The sequence below is a fragment of the Gadus macrocephalus genome, chromosome 7 (assembly GCF_031168955.1).
Source record: "Gadus macrocephalus chromosome 7, ASM3116895v1".
NCBI classification, from domain to species: Eukaryota; Metazoa; Chordata; class Actinopteri; order Gadiformes; family Gadidae; genus Gadus; species Gadus macrocephalus.
Genome location: NC_082388.1, coordinates 1,418,341 through 1,440,829, shown reverse-complemented (window position 1 = coordinate 1,440,829; position 22,489 = coordinate 1,418,341). Strand labels below are relative to the sequence as shown.

Genomic DNA, 22,489 nt, shown 5'->3' with positions numbered 1-22,489 from the left:
CGGAGGGTGGAGAGGGACAGAGGGGGAGAGGGGGAAGAGAGACAGAAGGGGGGGGGACAGAGGGGGGAGAAGGACAGAGAGGGACAGAGGGGGGAGAGGGGGAAGAGGGACAGAAGGGGGAGAGGGACAGAGGAGGGAGACGGACAGAGGGGGGGAGGGGGGGAAGGGGGAGAGGGACAAAGGAGGGAGAGGGGCAGAGGGGGGGGGGTGAGAGACAGAGGGGGGGAGGGACGAGAGGGGCAAGAGGAACGGAGGGGGGAGAGGAACAAAGGGACAGAGGGGGGAGAGGGGCGGAGGGAGGGGGAGGGACGGAGGGAGTACACACAACGAAAATATACATAATAGTAGAATATAAAAGTTATGATAACATCAAAAACATCTTTTGAGGTTAACTTATAACATGTATCTCAATATACACAACGTCATATTGTGTAAACAAGATGAAACGTCAAACTCAAAAGCTCCATTTATCATGAATTAATAAATAAAGGCCAGAAATACAGCTGTATTTAAAAATGTTGCTATAATTAAGCAATAGATCACGACAGGCTGTGGTATGTGCTCATTATACCACTGTTAAGGGGCATTATCCGGCCCTGACGCGCAGCGGAGGGCCGGCGACCCCCTTCATAGGCTATTTATTTTTCACCAAAAAAATTGAACGTTCCCAGAGGCCCCCTAGGTTGTGCTAACGCCCCCAAGGGGGCGGTAGCGGCCTCGTTGAGAAACCATGGACTAGTATATATTAGTTAAATTCATAAAACATCTCTAATTAAAGATTTCAACGCAAGTCCTTGATTATGTTCAAAGTAAAAGATCTACGTTACTCATAGTTCTTAAGGTGTTCTGTTATTGTGTGTGCAGGCTGAATGACTGTAATCTGTCAGAGAGATGCTGTGAAGCTCTGGCCTCAGTTCTCAGCTCCAAGTCCTCTAGTCTGAGAGAGCTGGATCTGAGTACCAATGATCTACAGGATTCAGGAGTGAAGCTGCTCTCTGCTGGACTGGGGAGTCCACACTGTACACTGGAAACGCTCAGGTCAGTTTTACCCAATGGTTACACCACAAGTTCTACATCAGAGGACATTGAACAGATTCACCTCCAGAAAGTTAACAGGTAAATAATGTCGTCTCAGGGCTCAAGATACAATTCATATTGGCTACTATCTTTTTAATTTGGTGGTACCCTAACAAATGTGCGCCCCTTTATTAGACGTAAAAATGTCCTTGGTCAGAGGGGCGGAGGGGGGAGAGGGACAGAGGGGGGAGAGGGGTGGAGGGAGGGGGAGGGGCGGAGGGAGTACACACAACGAAAATATACATAATCGTGGTGGTGGCCCCCAAGTCACTGCTCAGGAAGGTTGGTGATCTACTCCTGGAAGTGGATGGCTGCTCCATCACCCCATCACCCGTAGTCCGCAACCTGGGTGTCATCCTGGACCCCCCCCCTATCATTCCAGTCCCACATTAAGAATGTCATAAGATACCACCTGAAGATCATCGCACGACTCCGACCCTCACTCAGTTACTCAAACCCTGATCCACTGCTTCAGTTCTACCCGCCTGGACTACTGCGACGGCATACTCACCGGTGTCCCCTCTAAAACCCTGGACAGACTGCAACATGTGCAGAACTCAGCTGCAAGGGTCTTAACTGGCATTAGGCCCTGGCAGCACATCACCCCCACCCTGATGCAGCTCCACTGGTTACCAGTCAAGTTCCACATTAAATCATAATTCTATTACTCACATACAAGTCCCTCCATGCTCTGGCCCCCCGTTACCTCTCTGACCTCCTCCACCCCTACACCCCCCTGCAGTCCCTCAGGTCCTCTGACAAGGACCAGCTGGAAATTCCCCGCACGAGACTCAAGACCTTTGGGGAAAGGGCCTTTTGCGTGTCCGCCCCCACTCTGTGAAACCAGCTACCCCCCAACATCCGCTGTGCCCCTTCCGTGGAGACTTTCAAAAAGTACACGAAAACACACCTTTTCTCTGAGGCCTATGGCCTCTAACTCACGACCCCACCCAGCGCCTTGCTCATTTTGCACTCTCACTCACTCACCTACAGACACACCCTACCTCCCACTCTTGTGAAGCGACCTTGAGTATCCTGAAATGCATAGGCGTCGATTACGGGGGGGACGGGGGGACATGTCCCCCCCACTATTTGAAAAACGAATTTTGTCCCCACCACTTTTAAAAAAGGAAAAAAAAAAATATATATATATATATCCCCACATACTCAACCGAAATCGTCGAGTCTAAAATCATGTGATAGGCGGCAACGCCGGTAAACAAACCCCGACTCCCGAGAAGCCCAATCCCTATGAGCTCCCTGCGCTACGGCCATCCGGAGGCACACAGAGCTTTTGGCCGTGACTGATATTATATATACAATTATATTATATTATATACTATTATATATAGAGCTCCGAGAGTCGCAAACGGCAATAATCACTTTCTCCTCCATGCTGCAGTACACCCCGGACTGCACTGCGCTGAGTTTGACGGTTGAACGCTGATTGGCTGTTACGTTACACATGTCACTCAGTGGCCACGCTGTTGAACGCTGATTGGCTGTCATCACGCGAAATTCGTGTCAAAGTTGAAATTTTTCGCGCCACAAATCCTCGTGAACGCGCTTGCCTGTGCACGGCGAAAGTGTGGCGCGACAAATCAAAAATATTCGCCCGATACGCGTCTATACGTTCACTTTGTATGGGATCTTGTCGTCCCGTTGCATTTTGGGGTGAACGCACTGGAGAAGTTTCAAGACAGACAGCCAAAATTGACAATTTTATTCAGAAAATAGCCGGTCCTTTTGCTTCCTATAAAAAGCATGTTTGTGACACTGGATATCGATATGGTTACGTCATCTAGCCTGCATGTGGAGGGCCACATAAGGTAAGAAATTGGTTTACGTAAACTTTGCTGCTGGTTCTGTTTGCTCGTGAATCGTGATGACCTGGCCAAAGGTTACCAACGGTCCCAAGCGATTTTGATCTGATTCTGGTTGGTGCTTCAGTTAGTATGCGTTGTATATATAGATTGCAGCTAGTAGCAGCTACACACGGTGCGATTGCTATGCCAATGTGGTTATAGTTGGTTTAGTCTGATTGAGATATGTGACGACTTGGAGCCTGGTAGGCCTATCCTGACATAAATATGTTCTCGCATAACCTGTGTGATTATCCTGAACTGAAGGGGATTTTATTTGCGGACAATTTTCTTATGATGTTGTAACGAGTGAAGTCTACATTGGTCCTACGCAAGTGTTTACTGGTGGTCAGGATTTGGCAGATGCAATTCTCCTCTGGGTGCTTGTATTTTTCTTTTTTTAATGCAGCATAACATATGCTACCAGCAGCCCTTGCGCGTCTTCAAAAGGCTGATGCTCAGTACCTCGTTTCATTTCGTACCCCCTTTACAGTCTGGCATTGTTTGTCTGGTAAACTCTGTCGATGTCAAGATAAGTGTTAAATTGCCAACACTGTTCTTTGTCCTGTGTGTATTAGTATTAGGCCTACATATCCCGAGCCAATACCCTGGTGTTTCCAACGCTGTTTTGCAAAACAAGCCAAAACACAAACTGTGGTTTTCAACTTTTATTGTTCGAATAGGATCTTCATAGGGTTGGCCCGAATGCCATTTTTCAGGCTTCGAATACTCGTTGGTTTTTCCGAGCGAATATTCGAATACTCGTTCCAGAAAAATACACCATCAAAAACAACATTAATAATCCTTATATACTCCCTGGAACCGATTTTGACAGTATCTGCATATTTTGTTTAATAGCTTTTTGAACGTTAATTAGTAGGCCTAAGTAGGTTGAAGTTCCTTAGTTTTTCCCCGTGAAAGCGAACAGCTGTTGCTCCGTTCCAAATCAGCTGTTCTCTGTCATCTCAGCCCTTACGGGAGCTTTTCAATTCATCCTGGAACGTGCATCTTTTCAGGGAATTTGTACAATAAATCCATAACAAATACCGAATATTGATTGTCTTATGTGTCCATATTATATCCATTATATTGACCGGGTATTCCCAAGACGCTAACGCTCTGCAGCAAGCCAGTCACAGTTGATTGGCGCGGCGCTGTACAGCGAACGTAAACAAACAACCAGAGATCCCGCTAATGTTGTGTTATAAAGTAAAGGGAAACAAGATATCTATTCTTCCTCCACCTCTCTCGCTTCTCTGCTTGGTGTCGCTGACGCTTATAGTTTGCCTCCCTCGCTCTGGTAAAGTCACCTACGTGGAAAAGAAAAATAACGAAGCTCCGAATACTGATTTAAGCTTCAAATACTAATTTTCCGAACCAGTATTCGAATATTCGAATCATTTCAACACCTGACAATACACTGTAGAGCATATTGTAATGCAGCGTTGAATGGATGAATAGCTTACATAAGGGTACCCAGCACTTTTCAGACCACACTCAAGCTTATGGTTATTGTCCCCACCACTTCTAAAAACAAACTGACTCCCTTGCTGAAATGCACTATTTACAATCAATTTTATTATTATTATTATTATTATTATTATAATAGTAGAATATAAAAGTTATGATAACATAGAAAACATATTTTTAGGTTAACTTATAACATGTATCTCAATATACATAACGTTATATTGTGTAACTCGGGTGAAAAGTCTAACTCAAAAGCTCTATTCATTTGAGATAATAAATAAAGCAAAGAATGAATAATAATTGTGTATTAAGAATTAAATACAGCTGTATTTAAATATTTTGCTATAAGAAAAAAAAGGAATTATTGATAAAAACATGCATAAAAATACATTGATTATTAATAAAAGGTTACTCAAAAAAATAAAATAAAAGGTTACTCACTTATTTTTAAAAACATTTTAACCTTGTTCAGTAGTTTGGTTATGTGGACACTCTGGGTTTAACCGATAGGATGCGTTGATAAAGTTACTTGAGGGTCATCTGGGGGAAGGGTGAGAGCTCAAGAGCGAGCGGGAACAAGGAGAGAGAGGGAAGAGGTAAAGGAGGAGAGTACTTTATTCTCTGTAGAGCCAAGCTAAATGAAAGTCAAACATTTACTTATTAGCTGTAACCAGTAGCGGCGCCAAAGAATTATGATTGCGGGAGCTACGGGGGGCTAGATTGTTTATAGCAGGGGCTAAAACATTTTAATGCAACAAATAATACCACACGCTACAGTATGATATGAATCATCAAATCACACAGCAAGCAGCAATGGTCAACATCACTTACGCAAATGAAAAATATGATTTCATAGTTCAGTTTTCTTACACATAAGTCAGTCTGATGTCTTCATGTAACAATATATATATACGTGTATTTATATATATATATATATATATATATATATATATATATATATATATATATATATATATATATATATATATATGTATATATATATATATATATTAGTGGTGGGCATAGATTACTTTTTTTAATCTAGATTAATCTAGATTAATTTTGGAATTAATCTAGATTAATCTAGATTAAAATGGCAAACGGCAAAAAATCCTTTAGTTTACCTTGACAACTGTCAATTATACTTGGCAACGGTGAATTATCAAACATAATTCACCGCCGGAAGTTGTGAAGTGCCCATGCAAGTGAACGGAGCATAAACAAAAAAAATTGACAGCTGAACGTTGGGAAGGCCCATGCAAGTGAATGAAGCAGTCTACAGCATTGAGAGCCGTGTAATCATCCACAATAATGTAAGGTTTAGAAGTTAAATATTTGAAAGTTGTAGAATAAATTAATATAATTTATATTGGAGATAATTTGCTAGAAATGGACTTCATTTACATATTTATGTTACACAATTATTACTTGCATATTTACATGTTTATATATTTAACACAGTCAGGATATTCTGTTGAATCTGCCTCTCTGATTCCCTCACGTTTACCTCAGACTAAATTCTAGCTTCTGATTGGTTCGTTCAGTCACGTGATGGGTCCGAACAAGGAAGTGTTTGAAAATAGATTAACGGCGATATTTTTTTTATCGCGCGATAAAAGTTTTGCGTTAACGCAGCCGCTAACGCCGATAACGGCCCACCACTAATATATATATATATATATTAGAGCTGTCAAGCGATTAAAATATTTAATCGTGATTAATCGCATTAATGTCATAGTTAAGTCACGATTAATCGCGATTAATCGCAAATTATTTTTCTATGCTAAATATCCCTTGATTTTTTTGTCCCATAATTCTTCTCATTTTAATTCTCTTATCAACATGGTGAAGTGCATCGGCTTGCCTTGTGCAAATGATTTTTTATTGATAACAACATTGGCATATACTGATCAAAACAGGATGATACAAAAAAAGAGCCTATAGTGCAATTAAACGACTGCATTGAACAAATGTCATTTGAACATAGCAGTCAGGCTACTGCTTCTTTGTTTTGAGCCAAAGAAATTATTTTTTTTTTTTTATAAAATAATTGCGTTAATCGCGCGTTAAATTTTTTGACGCCGTTAAATTTGGGCTCCCGTCTGGTTTTTCCCGTGCTGATCGCCATATTATTAATTAAAGATTTTGACCATGAATATTTGTCATAACAAAATGACCGGTGGTTTTGGGAGGGGGGGCTTGGAGGGGGCTCAGCGTTTATTCAGGGGGAGCTTCATCTTCCACTAGCCCCCCCCCCATTGCGCAGCCGCTGGTTGTAACCCTAATATACATAACATCTCTGTAGATGTACTATAACATAATAATAATAAGAAGAAGAAGAAGATGAAATGAAATTTCATGGCTCCTAATATGGTACTCTAAGATGCTTTACATATTGCCCTATCAAAACTAAGTAACAGACATATAATAAAACAGACTAGGATTAAAAGTAAAACAGAGGTTAAATATGAAGAATAAGGTGGGAGTTAGGTGGGGAAGGCTAGTGTAAAAAAGTATGTTTTGAGTGCAGATTTGAAAGAAGAGAGGGTTGGAGAGACTTTGATGTGGGACCTACATGTAATAAAATTCAATACACACACTACAAACAACTCATAAACTACAAACAACAATAAACATATGGATCTAATTTATTGACTAGTATATAGTAGTTAAATTAACAAACAAAAGATTTCAACATAAATCCTTCCTTATGTTAAAAGTAAAAGATTTAAGTTACTTTAATCACAGTTCCTAACATGTTGTGTTTATTGTGTGTAAAGGTTGAATGGCTGTCGTCTATCAGAGAGATGCTGTGAAGCTCTGGCCTCAGTTCTCAGCTCCAACTCCTCTAGTCTGAGAGAGCTGGACCTGAGTACCAATCATCTGCAGGATTCAGGAGTGAAGCTGCTCTCTGCTGGACTGGGGAGTCCACACTGTACACTGGAAACTCTCAGGTCAGTTTTACTATATGGTCAAACAGTTACGGCGCAAGTCCAACATCAGAAGACGTTGAACAGATTTACCTCCAGAAAGTTAACAGATTGAAATAAATAAGTAAATGATATCGTCTCAGGGCTCAAGACACATTTTTTACCAGCTAAAATCTTTGTAATCTGGTGGCACCCTATTCGTAAAGATGTCCTTGGTCACCTACCAGCCTTTTGTGTCCATTCATGTGAACAGATCCACTCACTTTAAACAAGTTGAAGTTAATGTTTTCAATACATGGGGGCAGTGATTATTTTGAGCCGGAACATGTTCCGGCACCTCCTGTGTCACTATGAAGAATGAATTCAATTCAGTTCAATGTTGTTATGTCTTGTAAGTCTTTATTCCCCATTGAAGTTCCACAAAAATCGTGTATTTTCAAGACAGAGGGGGGAGGGACAGAGGGGGGGGAGAGGAGAGGGTGGGAGAGGGACGGAGGGGGGAGAGGGACAGAGAGGGGAGGGGATAGGGAAAGAGGGAGAGAGCAACGACACAATGAAAATATCATAATATATATAATATGAATATATATTCTTAGAACTTGGGCTCCGGTCTGGTTGTTCCCGTGCTGCTCGCCACATTATTATTAAAAAGATATCTTGAACATAAATATTTGTAATAACCAAAGACTGGAGGCAGTGTGACAGAGGTTTTGGCAAAGGCAGTTGACCTGTTTTATTCTCTGTAGCCGCAGGTAAATATGCCTGTCAGTAGGCAAAAAGAGGCACAAAAAATAATTTCTCATGATTACTAATTATACTTTCGGAGATTGTCAATAAGCATAACTCAAAAATAACCGTCTTCCACTCTGGCATTTCCATTCAGCCATTGGCTTGTCCAAGAGCTAGGTGCTGCCACCAGCTCACCTCAGACCCAACTACCTCACAGACCTGTTTTGGCCCTGAAGATAACCCTCATGGCCTGACCCACTACACTTGTAATTCAATTAACAATACAACTACACATTCTTGATTTAAATAAAACCACACCTAATTAACACATTACTCAAAACATGTTGGTCTAAAAGCATCCTTATACGTAACTTCTCTGACACCTTAAATATTCGGGTCCTCTCATCCCACAAACTTGATCCCTGCCCGTCTGACGTCACACCCACAACGCACAAATGTTCTTCCGGACTTCACCTCGGGTCTTCCCCCATCCTCTGGAACCCGGAAGCCAGCGCAACCGCAACGTGAGTATTTTTAATGTCTTGTCCTTGTTTGTGAGATGTTTGTATTGTGTCCCATGACCGGCTTTCTCGTAACGTTGTATTTAATGTTTGTGTGTTGCAGGTGGCGTCATGAAAGCGTTGGAACATTGTGTTTGTGTGTGCGTTGGAAAGCTATGTTTGTGTGTGCCAATAAAAGGGTTATTGTGAATCGTGGTGTCAGTCCTATGTATATCAACTGCATGTGGTAACAGCGTTACTATATATGTATCATATATGCAGTGATGGGCAGTAACGCGTTAGAAATAACGCGTTACTGTAATCCCATTACTTTTTTCAAATAACGAGTAAAGTAAGGGATTACAATTGCAAAAATAGTAATTCGATTACTTTTACTTTCCTGCAAGCAGCCTGCGTTACTGCGTTACTAAACCGTGATTTATTTTTGCCAATTGCCATAGACAGTAAAATAATTTGGGATTTTGCCTTATTTGTTTTGTGAGACTGTCTCGTGGCAATGACGTAGCCTATAGCGGCGTGACCGTGACGTCTAGAAGTAAACAACAGACACGTGTGTGCAAGCAGTGGTGGGTAGAGTACTGAAAATCTGTACTCAAGTAAAAGTAAAATTACCTCCTTCAAAATCTACTTAAGTAAAAGTAAATATTCCAATTTGAAAAACTACTTGAGTAAGAGTAAAAACGTACTTTGTTTTAAAGTTACTCAAATTACAAGTTACTTTACATTTTTGTATTGGAGTGCTTGGATCAGTGAAAAATACATAACGTCAGTAGCGTGCGGTGCTCCTTCATTTCGGTGTGGCAGAAACTACTGCGTATGACCACACCCACAATTTATATATATTTTTTACATATATATTTTGAGCTACATTAAAACATGTTAACTAAACTAATTGTGAGTAAGAAATAAACTAATAGCCTAATGTTACTGCACGCTTTTGAAGTGCCATCCGCAACACTCGTCATATGATGTCCCTTATAGGGAAGTTATTTCTTCCATATTTTATTTTAACAACAGGCTTAGCGAGTGCATTGCAAATACATGAAAAGTAGAAATACAAGTCATCAATCAAGCAGACCTTCGATTTGGAACTTGGCCCGACGATGTGTGCAAATCTCTCAATAACAACACTTTTGAAATCAGATATTTCTCAATAACAGCTGTTTAAATAAGGTATGAAATCGGGTATGCAATTTGAATACCTGTTGAAATAAATAAATAGTCTTCAATGCCGAAAGATACAGGCGGAGTAATTCGATTTTAAACAACAACAGTCCTAGAATATGACCATGGGGCAGACTACTTTACGACCATATGGGCGTCTTATAGCGCTGATTGCAATTCTTATTGCAGCCTGCAGGGTTATGTGAGAAACATACGGAGGGACGCGGTCGTTGAGCTCCGCCGCCCCACATTGCATGACACGAAAACTCAACTAGAATCACCACCATCAATTTGATATCAACAGACCAAAAATTTTCGGAAAGCCTACAGAAACTATAGATAGTTAATGTGACAATCACATTATTAACAATAAACTTGGAGCAATGATTTACTGAGGAACTATTTTTTTTGGGAGCATGCTTTTGCAGGGAGTTCGCCGCCCCACCTGCCCATATAGACGGCACGCGGCTGGTTAGAATGCGTGAGTGAGTGAGGGAGAGAAAGAGATGCACGCCTAAAACATTTCTTCACAAGTTGTACAACAAAAGCAATTGCATTAAGCTCTGTGCATGTGACAAAAGGCAAGAGCTTTGTAGGAACACAACCAATTAAACACAAACGAAACTGACTTGGTTGGCTGATTGGGCAATCAGATTTATCCAGCCTACGCACATAGCATGCATGCACACTCACAGAGCCAGACACGACAATGACGAACAATTTTTTGAGTGGTCTTCAGAATACAGTGTAACATAGTTTCTTTAGAATTATATAAACTATAGCCTACGTAGACCGTAACTCCGCACTCCCTGGCGAAAATATCTTCCTGCGCGTCTGCATCCATGCGTTTCTTGTCCTCAGTCCCAACGTAACGGTCGACTAGGGTTGCCAACCGTCCCGTAAAATACGGAATCGTCCCTTATTTGGCAATTTGTTCCGTATTTCCATAAATGTCCAATACACATGTCTGTCACACACACAAATTCTAAATCTAACAATAATGATCAAAACAAAACACAGGGAATACTACGGTCAGCAAAATTGTCGTGGCGGGATCTACGCAAGACCCTCTCCGGTCATCTGTGTGTCTGCGCATTCGTGTGGTGGTCACGGTTGCCTAGCGACAGACACCACACACCGGCGCTGCTCACAAAACCTGCGCCTTTTAAAAATGTCCGCTACACCCGATACTCCACCACGTCCTCAAAAGCGTAAACGCTTGCAGAAGTACGGACGTGAGTGGGAAGACGCACATCCTTGGCTGGACAGCGTCATTCGAGATGTTTACAAGGCAAGTTGTAAAATATGTCGGCGAGTGTTTTCAGTGGCGCACGGTGGGCTGTCTGACATCAGACAGCATGCAACAGGACAGCATGCAACCTTCTTCTCTGCAATAATATCCTCTCTCTCTTTGAGGAAGTTGTAAAGAAGCTGGAGAGTGATGAAACCACCTGTGTTGAGTTATATTCCATCATGGAAAACTTCAAGCAAAAGCTCACACAGAGACGAGATTAACAGTTCTATGGCTACTTAACTAAATTGAAGCTGCAGCGTCTCCGTCCACTTGATGCTGACATGGCAAGGGCAGATTTTACTGCATTCCTCAACACAGCACTCTCATATGTTGAGAAATTGTTCAACTTTTCTGAAGACTACTGGTTGTTCTCACTGCAACCTCTCTCTCTGCACCATGGCACCATGACCTTTACTGACATTGAGAGGGTGACCACCAAGCTCAACCTCATCCATAAAGTCAACATGGATGAACTTTATGATGAATGCTCCACAGCAAAACCCATTCTGAAGAGGCTCAAAGAAGATGCTGAAGATGAATGGAAGTCCAAAGGTGTGGCTGCCAGGTGGGTGGCTCTCTTTCGAGTAGCTGACCTGCCAAACATGCTGTCTATCACCAGACACATCCTGAGCATCCCAGCATCCACTGGATGTGTGGAAAGGATCTTCTCCAGAATGGCCAACAAATGGAGTGGGCCATTCCGTTTATTATTATTGTTATTTATTTAGTTTATATTTTAAAAGTTCATTGCTGCACACGCCACACAAAGAGATTTCATTCAAGATTTAATTGACTGCACTTTATAAGAGAATGTTATGTGGTAATAAAGCATTTCAAGATTTAAGTATGACTAATTCCTTTCTTGATCAACCCTTTACTAAAAACACCAGCACAAAATAAAACATACCACTGCTGCGGGCGCCCCGCCCCACAGGAGTCGGGCCCGTGGTGGGCGTCCCTTATTTTAATTTCTGAAAGTTGGCAACCCTACGGTCGACTCACGTTGCAACCTAGGGAAAGCGCGTCGCTAACGTGTACGCTTGTATTACAGTCAACAAAGATAATGTTTTTATCAAAATGCTCATTTTAATGAAAGCACAATGGACAATGTAATTGAGTAAAGAGTAGAATTCTAAATCAAATATTTACTCGAGTAAGAGTAAAATTACAGATTTAAAAAAGAAACGTGAAAAGTACTCGTCAGCCGAAAAATGTACTTTTTTACTCATTTGCGTTACTTGTAATCCGTTACTACCCACCACTGTGTGCAAGACATGGCGTGCGGGAGAGAGAGCGAACATGGAGCATTTAATCAATGGAAATTCCGACATTACTTTGAGTTTGACTCAGTAAAAGATATAAAAAACATAAACGTCCGCTGTACACTCTGCGTGGGAAGAAAGATTTTATCTACAGCGAAAAATTCCACCTCAAATCTGAGCAAGCACCTAGCAACCCGGCACAAGAATGTGAAACTCACTGAAACACCCCGATATCCCGACATGACCGCTGCAGCAACAGAGGGACCCTCTCCTGCTAAACAGGTGAAAATAGACTTAAGAGCGTCAGCGACAGGAGTCACAGGACTTAGTGCCGCTGAACTGAAGAAGCTTGTCGCTGGCTATATTGTTGAGGACATGTTGCCCATTTCCACTGTAGACTCTGAATCATTCCGACGCATCGTAGAAAAAATTCCAACCAAAAGCGGTGTCAAGCTGCCGCAGAGAAAGTCATTCGCAGGATACCTTGAGAGAGAATACGACATAATGGAAGGTAATTTGAAGGCTGAACTCGGAGATGTAGACTTTGTTTCCACTACTGCTGACATTTGGACGAAGAATAATAAAAGTTTTATGGGAGTGACGGTTCACTGGATTAATTCCACTTTACAGCGGAACAAGGCCGCGCTAGCATGTAAGAGAATTAGAGGCAGGCACACCTATGATGTAATTGGAGCAGAGATCGAAGAAATTCATTCATCATATGGACTGCATAGCAAAGTTGTTGCCACTGTAACGGATAATGCATCAAATTTTGCCAAAGCATTCAGAGTATGTCAGCCCTGTAATTTGGATTCTGAATCTGAAAATGATGAAGCAGGTGATGATGACGAGGAACCGACTTTTACAGATGTCATAGAAGTTATTTAATCTGGTGATGGACAGTTTAGCCTCCCTCCACACTACAGATGTGCATCACACACAATTAATCTGATTTCAACAAGCGATGTTGACAAACATCTAAATTCCTGTGCAGACACCAAGGCTGTAAATAGGAGTAGTATTGCAAAATGCACCGCTCTCTGGACGAAAGCAAGTCGATCAACATTGGCCTCTGAACAGGTGGAGGAAGTCAGCCGCAGGAAGCTAACGGTACCAGCATCCGTAAGGTGGAATTCCCTGTATGAGGCCATTTCCAGAATCATCACAATTCCAATGAACGAGCTGAATCCCCTGTGTGTAAAACTGGGAATCAAGTGCCTTAATGAAAGGGAGTACCTATTTTTGCAAGAATACTGCACTGTGATGAAGCCCTTGACAGTAGCACTCGACATCTTACAAGGGGATGAGTGCACCTATGGGACTTTACTACCAACACTCACAAGCCTGATGTCAAAGACACTTGCCCTGAAAGATGACCTCTCCAAAATGACAGCCAGCCTTCCAGATGCCATTGTAAAGGCAAGATTATTGTTTGGTTTTGTTAAATTTATTATACCATTCATGGTGGGCAGATGTTACGCTTTGTTTGTTTTAAGCAGTGAGTACTATTACTAAAATTATAAAAGTTCAATATCAGGGATATATTAGTCATAACATCAACAGAAGATTAAAATAAAAGGGTCAAAATAACCTCAACGATAATTAAATCTCATACAGTATTGATAGGGCATGAGATGGTTTAGGTCAGTTAAGATCACAGAATAATTAAAATAGCAGATTATATAGAAAAATAAATATATTCTTATTTATATTGTATTGTATTTTACAGGCCATCAAGATTCGTTTTGATCCTGTACTGGATAGCCAAGAGGGACTTCTTGCAGCGGCCACTTGTCCCAAGTTCAAACTGAGATGGCTGAGAGATGAGCGTAGGAGAGAGCATGTGAAGGAGCTTCTGATAAGAGAGTGTCGTAAAGTTGCTCCTGCAGCGGACAATGCTAATGTGTCCTCCCAACTGCCAGCCAGCTCAGCTGAAATTGACTTTTTTGATTTTGAGAACCAACCCACCGAAAGCTTCTCAGCAGAAAAAGAAGTAACCGACTATTTAAGGTCTGGGTATGAGCTTGAGATTCTAAATCAGTTCCCAAACCTCAAAAAGATGTACATGAAGTACAACTCTCCAACTCCATCCAGTGCACCAGTTGAACGGCTGTTCAGTTTGGGTGGATTGATACTTTCCCCGAAAAGGAACAGGCTCTCTCCTGGGAGGTTTGAAAAGTTTCTGCTGATGCGGTATAACCACTGTTTCACTCCGAAAGAAAACAAAAAAACATAGGGCCTTGTCATAAAATGAGACTTCACTAACGCACACACTTTTCCACTTGCCTGAACCTGTAGACATATGACAGGGGTCAGATCCCCTCCACACACACTCCTATACAGAAGCACTCCCCTCCACACACACACCCATACAGAAGCACTACCCTGCAAACACACACACACACACACACACACAGTAACAAATCCCTCTACATACATACACACACATCACATACACGTAGAAGCAAACCTCAATCCCACACAAACATAGAGGCAGTCCCCTCGATACACACACACTGACATTAACATCCACACACTCAGAGAAACACATCCTTCCACACACATAGTTTAAACACATACTCTTCTTTGAAATTAGAACTGCCTAAATGTGGCATGCAACAGCATTTTCTGTTTGGGGAAACGCATTACTCCTAGGCACTGCAACTGTTAAAATATGTAAATGTTCATAGACTTTTGTTTTAATTATTTTATTGCTGTATTCTATTTCAATTTATTAGAATGAAGGTGTGTTTACACAGAAAAACGATTTTCTTTAAATGAGAGAATTAATTTTTTTGTTTGCAATTTGCATTGTTCAAAAGATTGAGACTAATAAAAACAAGTTTTAAAAAAGCGTATTCAGGTTGTTGTGTATAGCTAGTGTGTTTTTGAAAAGTAACTAAGTAAAGTAATTAGTAAAGTAACTAATTACTTTTGAAAATAAGTAATCAGTAAAGTAACTGGATTACTTTCTTGGATAAGTAATCAGTAATCAGTAACTAATTACTTTTTCCTAGTAACTTGACCAACACTGCATATATGTATATATATATTCTTATAACTTGGGCACCCGTCTGGTCCTTCCCGTGTTGCTTGCCATATTATTATTAAAAACATATCTTGACCATAAATATTTGTTCTATCCAAATTGACCGGGGGTTTTGGGAGGGGGGGCTTGGAGGAGGCTCAGTCTCCCGCTAGCCCCCTCCCCTTGCGGCGCCGCTGGTTGTAGCCCTAATAAACAAAACATCTCTGTAGATGTTCTCTAACATGTATTACAATACACAAAACATATGATACTACGATAAAAAGTCAAAATAATGTACAAAACGAGTATCAAACACTCCAAAAAACTCCAATATTGAATAAACATAAGGATCTAATGTACTGACAAGTATATTATTTTTGTCTGGGATGTTTTAGACATTGGTTGTGATGCTTGGTTTGCTAACCGCCGGATAATACTACAATGAAAAGTAATATTAATATAAAAAACTAATTTCAAATCAGCTTTTCAATAATATTCATTAAACACTCAATATTGAATAGACATAAGGATCTCATGTATTGACTTGTTCATGTATAAACATGTTCTGTTTATTGTGTGTGCAGCCTCAATGGCTGTCATCTGTCAGAGGGATGCTGTGAAGCTCTGGCCTCAATTCTCAGCTCCAACTCCTGTAGTCTGAGAGAGCTGGACCTGAGTACCAATGATCTGCAGGATTCAGGAGTGAAGCTGCTCTCTGCTGGACTGGGGAGTCCACACTGTACACTGGAAACTCTCAGGTCAGTTTTACTCAATGGTTACATCACAAGTTCTACATCAGAGGACATTGAACAGATTTACCTCCAGCAAGTTAACAGGTCTAAATAAATAAGTAAATAATGTCGTCTCAGGGCTCAAGACACATTTTCTACTGGCTACTATCTTATTAATTTGGTGGCACTCTAGCAACTGTGCACCACTTTATTTGACGTAAAATGTCCTGGGTCACCTACCATCCATCTGTGTCCATTCATGTGAACAGATTCACTCACTTTAAATGAGTTTAAGTTAATGTTTTAATTGCGTAGCGGGCAGTGCTTAATTTGAGCCGGAACACGCCAAAACATGTTCCGGCACCACCTTTGTCAATATGAACAATAAATCACCTAAATGAAAAAAATCAATTACTGTTTGTGTAGTGATCAACGTTGTTATCTGTCTACTTAGTCTTTATTCCCCATTAAAGTTCCACAACTCTTGTGTTTTCATTTTCGTTTTGAGGTGAATTTGCTCCACCTTTTTTTCAAAGGTGGAGGTCTGCTCCACCTCCACCTCCACCAAAAACCGATGCTCAGACGTGCTGTTTTGGAATTTTCCCTGTATGTCGTCATAAGGGAAGATGCCACCTCCCCTTTCTCTGCCTTGCCAGCCCAGAGAATTTGGCCCGCCAATGAGCCAATGAGCTCATTGGCTTATGAGCTCATTGGCTCATTGCACCACACACACACACGTGGTGCAAGCACCACGTGTGTGTGTGTGTGTGTGTGTGTGTGTGTGTGTGTGTGTGTATGTGTGATTAGAGGACACTGTACCGCAAGTGTTGTACACTTCTTTGTTATTTGGATAACCATTCTGCTGTTGGTGTTATGGCGCATAACACGTCGGACTCTGATCTCTGGTATTTCCACAACGACACTCGTAGTGGGGGTCATCTCAGCCAAGGTAGTGAAGGAATGGGGGAAAGTTTGGCTTTGACTCCTTGAAGTACATGAACATGGAGGAGAAAGGGACTGTTGCCCGTGATTTTCTTCCGCTTGAGCCCCGCTTAGCGCTGCCAAGGTACCACCGCCTCGGCGCTGCCCGCTGCAGGAGGCGCTGCTGCCTAAGCGCTGCCGCTGCCTCGGCAGGGAGGCTCCTCCATGTCGCAGTTCAGTCTAATTCAGATTGATGTGGACGTGGAAGAACCAGAAGAACCAATTCTGCACCACAGCTGAATTCCGGGAAAGTCTTCAAATACTTTGTTAGGGGCCCACTAATATCTATATTAAAGCATCCATAAAGTAGCATGCCATGGGAACTTTAAGTGGGTTACGTTTCCCAATAAAGCGATCACACCGGCGCCGCAATACAGCCGCACTTTAACTCAGCACTGAACTAAACCTTGGCAGTTTGCGCCCATCGAAGCGCCATTACCACTCTTCTTATCAAACACAAGACCTCATCTCATTCTATTTTTGTTGCCAGTAAAAGTTGTATGTTGGATTCAGTTTGTTAATGATGGTATAAGGTGTATGTTTTATTACATTCCTATTCTACTCATAATCATGTAGTAAGACAGTAAGGCGGACTTAAGAGTTGTTTAATAAAGTTAAATAACAGCTTCTTCTTAGAACTTGGTCTTTTTTGGGACATTTTCAGGAGTTTCTTGAATCTTTAGTCATCTGAATTCTAAGTAAATCATATTTTGAAGATCTACTGTATAGAAATATAGTTAAACTAATAAAACATGTCTAATAAAAAGTTAGAAATAGCAAATGCAACATTAATCACAGTTTCTAAAGTGTTCTATTTATTGTGTGTAAAGGCTGAATAGCTGTCACCTGTCAGAGAGATGCTGTGAAGCTCTAGCCTCAGTTCTCAGCTCCAACTCCTCCAGTCTGAGAGAGCTGGACCTGAGTACCAATGATCTGCAGGATTCAGGAGTGAAGCTGCTCTCTGCTGGACTGGGGAGTCCACACTGCAAACTGGAAACTCTCAGGTCAGTTTTACTCAATGGTCAAAAAGTTCCACCACAATTTCCACACTAAAGGACTTTGAAAAGATTTACCTCCAGAAAAGTAATAGTTCTCGTGTGTGTGTGTGTGTGTGTGTGTGTGTGTGTGTGTGTGTGTGTGTGTGTGTGTGTGTGTGTGTGTGTGTGTGTGTGTGTGTGTGTGTGTGTGTGTGTGTGTGTAGCTTGTCTGGCTGCCTGGTCACACAGGAAGGCTGTGCTTCTCTGGCCTCAGCTCTGAGCTCCAACCCCTCCCATCTGAGAGAGCTGGACTTGAGCTACAATCACCCAGGAGACTCTGGAGCTGCGCTGCTCTCTGCTGGACTGGAGGATCCACGCTGGAGACTGGACACTCTCAGGTATGGAGAGGACAGCTCACCGCTCAGGGACAAAGTCTCCTTCAAGGATTCAAGCTGCTGCTGGTTGAAGTGGTTTGAAGAGGCAGCTGTCACTCATGTTGTGTAGAACGTTATGAGACAGCAGATGATGAAGGTGAATGTTTCAACATGCTGCTCTCACTTTGTTTCCCCGCCAGTGTGGAGCACGTTGGAGCGTGGAGGCTGAAACCAGCACTAAAGAAGTGTATGTGTCTGTTTGATTCATCACAAAACACACTCACTATTGAGATGGAAAGTCTGTCCACATAGAATGACTTGTGTATACGCATGTATAGCCATGTTTCCCTGTGTTGATGAATGTCTAGTATGTTTGTGGAGGTGTGTGTGCGTATGTGTGCATGTCTATGTATAGTATGTATGAACCAGTTCTATGGAACCAACAGTTAGTTTCCAGCCTGTATGTGAACACAGATGGATTACAATTGATGTGTATTGGAACCTTTCAAATTCTAATGTCTTGGAAAGTATGTAAACAAATAGCTTAGATATTACAGAAGATTAATCAGCCTACCATGCTGAACGTTTTGATGCATCATATATGAAGTGTAAATATTGCGGGAGTCGATTCAGTTTATATATATTTTTTAAGTTTTGACTATGACATCCACTCACACACATGGGATTTACATTGAGGTTTAACTTAAATGTTCTTGTAAACAATATGCACTACTATTTCTAAAGCTATAGCACACTGGTCCACTATAGTAGCTATCATCTGATATGATGGTCCATTATGGTTGCTACAATCTGATATGATTTAGTCTTTCTGTGCTAATGTTTGTAAAGTAGATGAACGTGAAACAGGAAGAAGAAGAATAGAAGAACAGCACAAGTGATGATGATGATGATGATGATGATGATGATGATGATGATGATGATGATGATGGTTCAGCAGTTCATCATGTCTTGTTCTCCCGTCAGATGCCTGTGAACTCACACTGGACCCAAACACAGCCAACAGACGACTCTCTCTGTCTGAGGACAAAAGAAAGCTGACGCGGGTTGGAGAGGACCAGTCGTATCCTGAACACCCAGAGAGATTTGACCTCTGGCCCCAGGTGTTGTGTAGAGAGGCTCTGACTGGCCGCTGTTACTGGGAGGTAGAGCGAGAAGGACCTGTTTGGATAGGAGTGACATACAGAGGAATCCCAAGGAGAGGACAGGGTGGTGACAGCGGGCTTGGAGAGAACAACAAGTCCTGGAGTCTTGATTGTGATGATGATGGTTACTATGCCCGGTACAACAATAGAGAGACAGACATACCTCTCCCCCCCGCTGGCTTTACCAGAGTAGGAGTGTATCTGGACCAGCCTGCTGGCACTCTCACCTTCTACAGAGTGTCCCCAGGTGGAGGAGGGTCCTCAGACATACTGACACACATCCACTCCTTCCAGTCCACCTTCACCCAGGAGGACCTCCTCCCTGGGTTTAGGTTATGTGCATTGTTGGATGGGGCCTCAGTGTCTCTGTGTAAGTTATAGTCTCTCTCTCTCTCTCTCTCTCTCTCTCTCTCTCTCTCTCTCACTCTCACTCTCACTCTCTCACTCTCTCCCCCGCGCGGCCATGGCCCGACGGTCGCCGTGCTGGCGGCGGTGTGAAGGCAGCTTAAGATATCTACAAGAGATTGTAGTAAGGAACTGACCGCTTTATTTAGACTCTCTACTCTCATAACATCACAGTCAGGGTGGCTCATATATTTTATCTTCCTCTGCCTTAATGTATGTAATTTGGTTACAGTAGTGATATTTTGGCCAGGAATAAAAAAGTATATACAATCGCACCTAGGCTACTTTATTTTCAACATTTACCAAAGATTAGGGCCTGCTGGGAAATCTGTTCGACCAATCACCGTGATGTTTTGAGTGTACATACGATGTACCCGACATGTTACTCCCGTATGCCACAATGCAATGCGGTCATGTTTTTCCGAAGGAGAAGAACAAGCTGATTAACTGCGAAAACGAATACATCTAATGATGGAGTCTGCTTCTTCGTTTAGAAATGTCAACAATTTATTTGGAATCAAACATAAAAAATGTAACATTCAAAATTAATAGCGATCTTGCCCCGAGGCCTAGCACAACTATGCTATGCCACTGTACAGCAGACATATATTCAGGGTTGCCAACTTTGGGACTTTGGCTGGAGTGAGATTTTTTTTTTTACAAAATTGTCCTCGTTTACTTAGTAAAAACCCTCATTTATGAAAAAAAGTTAAAGAATGGAAACGCTTTTTCAAAATGTACAATTCATTTATTGATTGCACTATTACAAAATAAAGACAGGCATCTCAAATTAAGACAGACATTTCAAAAACAAAGGGACACAATAGTTACCCCAGCTCCCCAAAGACCTGTACCTAGCTTTCATTGATCTGTCCAAGGCCTTCGACACGGTGAACCGGGAACTGCTGTGGGAAGTGCTGGGGAAGCTGGGGGTTCCACCAAAGTTCAGAAACATCTTGCGGCAGTTTCATGATGGGATGCAGGCCTGTGTGTGTTGGTGGCCAACAATCTCCATTCTTCAGTGTGGATGTGGGGGTCAAGCAAGGGTGTGTCCTAGCCCCAACCATCTTCAACATATTCCTCTCCACAGTCACCCTCCTCTCCCACAAACTCCTGGACCCTTCTGATGGGGTACAGATACAGTACAGACTGGATGGCAACCTCTTCAACATTAGGCGCCTCCAAGCCTTCACCAAAACCACCACCCAACACATCTTAGAGCTACAGTATGCAGATGACTGTGCTCTCCTCGCCCACTCACCAGAATCTCTACAGCGTGCGCTGAATGTGGTCGCATCCATCTACAGTGCCATTGGTCTCCAAATAAACATCAAGAAAACACAAATAGTTGCTCAGGAGTTCACCCCCCAAACGTGTGTGCCCACCTTCACCCTCGATGGTCATCCCCTTGCCATCGTCCCACACTTCACCTACCTAGGCAGTATTCTGTCCCCCTCCTGCAACATCGATGATGACATCCAGGTCCGCATCGGTTTGGCCTCCGCTGCCTTTGGCAGGCTTAGCGCCAGGGTTTTCCAGAACAGGAACCTCACCACCTCCACCAAAGCAGCTGTGTACAGGGCAGTCTGTCTTTCCACACTGCTGTATGGTTCGGAAACCTGGACACCCTACCAGAGGCATTTTCGAACCCTAGAGGCCTTCCACATCCGTTGCCTGCAAAGGATCCTGGGTGTTTCCTGGGAAGACAGGGTGCCCTATGCCGAGGTCTTTGACCGGACCCACACACAAAGCATCGCCCTGCTCCTTGCGCAGAAACACCTACGCTGGGTTGGGCATGTGATCCGTATGCCTGCCCACCGCCTGCCCAGGCAAATCCTCTATGGCCAACTTCTGGATGGCCAGAGATCTGCTGGGGGTCCAAAAAAGCTCACCTCAAAACCCTCCTGAAGCAGTGCAACATTCCACCTACTGCACTCGAGTCCCTGGCTGCTGATCGCAACACCTGGAGCTCCTCCTGCAACCAGGGAACTACTCACCTTCAGGAGCAAGCCACAGAGAGGAGGATACAGCGACGTGCACTGAGGCATCGGCGTGCTGCAGTGCCCACACCCTCCAGTGCCACATACCCTTGTCTCTCCTGTGGCAAAATCTGCGGATCCCGCATAGGCCTGCACAGCCACTTGGCTATGCATCGCCGCAACACACCCCAATAATTGTCCTTCCTTTCTATTTGGAGCAACGTCATCATCGTAATCGATGGACTGCCATAACGTGTGTACACTCAGCACTCAGCACAGGCAGAACATAGAAGTCACAAATTAGGCCTGTTGTATGCCACAGTGGCAGTTTTGGTCTGCTTCACAACCTCTGCAGGAGGTTCGTATCTGAAGCAGGGTTCATGTTTGCTCATTTTCATGGTCATGATTGACGACAGGGTGCCTTCAAGGGACAGTCTGTTTCTGGTGTCAGTCTTGTTTAGGCCAATCAATGAAAATGTTCGCTCAGCATCCGCATTTGAGTGAGGCATGCGCAACACAATCTGAGCCACCTTGAATAATTT

General features: G+C 42.6%; 1 protein-coding gene and 1 long non-coding RNA gene across 13 annotated transcripts in view; both read left to right on the top strand.

Annotated features, from left to right (window-relative positions):
* The window catches only part of LOC132460630 (NACHT, LRR and PYD domains-containing protein 3-like), a 521,671-nt gene extending 501,436 nt beyond the window's left edge, over nt 1-20,235 (top strand). For 8 of the 12 annotated variants that reach the window (XM_060055359.1, XM_060055370.1, XM_060055357.1 and 5 more), the window contains 7 exons: nt 865-1,038; nt 7,190-7,363; nt 15,922-16,095; nt 17,880-18,053; nt 18,251-18,496; nt 18,601-18,647; nt 19,385-20,235. In XM_060055359.1, the coding sequence (XP_059911342.1) occupies nt 865-1,038; nt 7,190-7,363; nt 15,922-16,095; nt 17,880-18,053; nt 18,251-18,496; nt 18,601-18,647; nt 19,385-19,944 (1,549 nt within the window). In that variant the 3' untranslated portion in view covers nt 19,945-20,235. The remainder of the gene's footprint in view (nt 1-864; nt 1,039-7,189; nt 7,364-15,921; nt 16,096-17,879; nt 18,054-18,250; nt 18,497-18,600; nt 18,648-19,384) is intronic. The other 4 variants (XM_060055368.1, XM_060055362.1, XM_060055360.1 and 1 more) reach the window with 2 other exon arrangements.
* LOC132460754 (uncharacterized) lies at nt 7,872-8,779 on the top strand. Its single transcript, XR_009526407.1, has 2 exons — nt 7,872-8,592; nt 8,693-8,779. It is a non-coding gene; the product is annotated as an uncharacterized LOC132460754 (long non-coding RNA).
* Nucleotides 20,236-22,489: the final 2,254 nt, after the last annotated feature.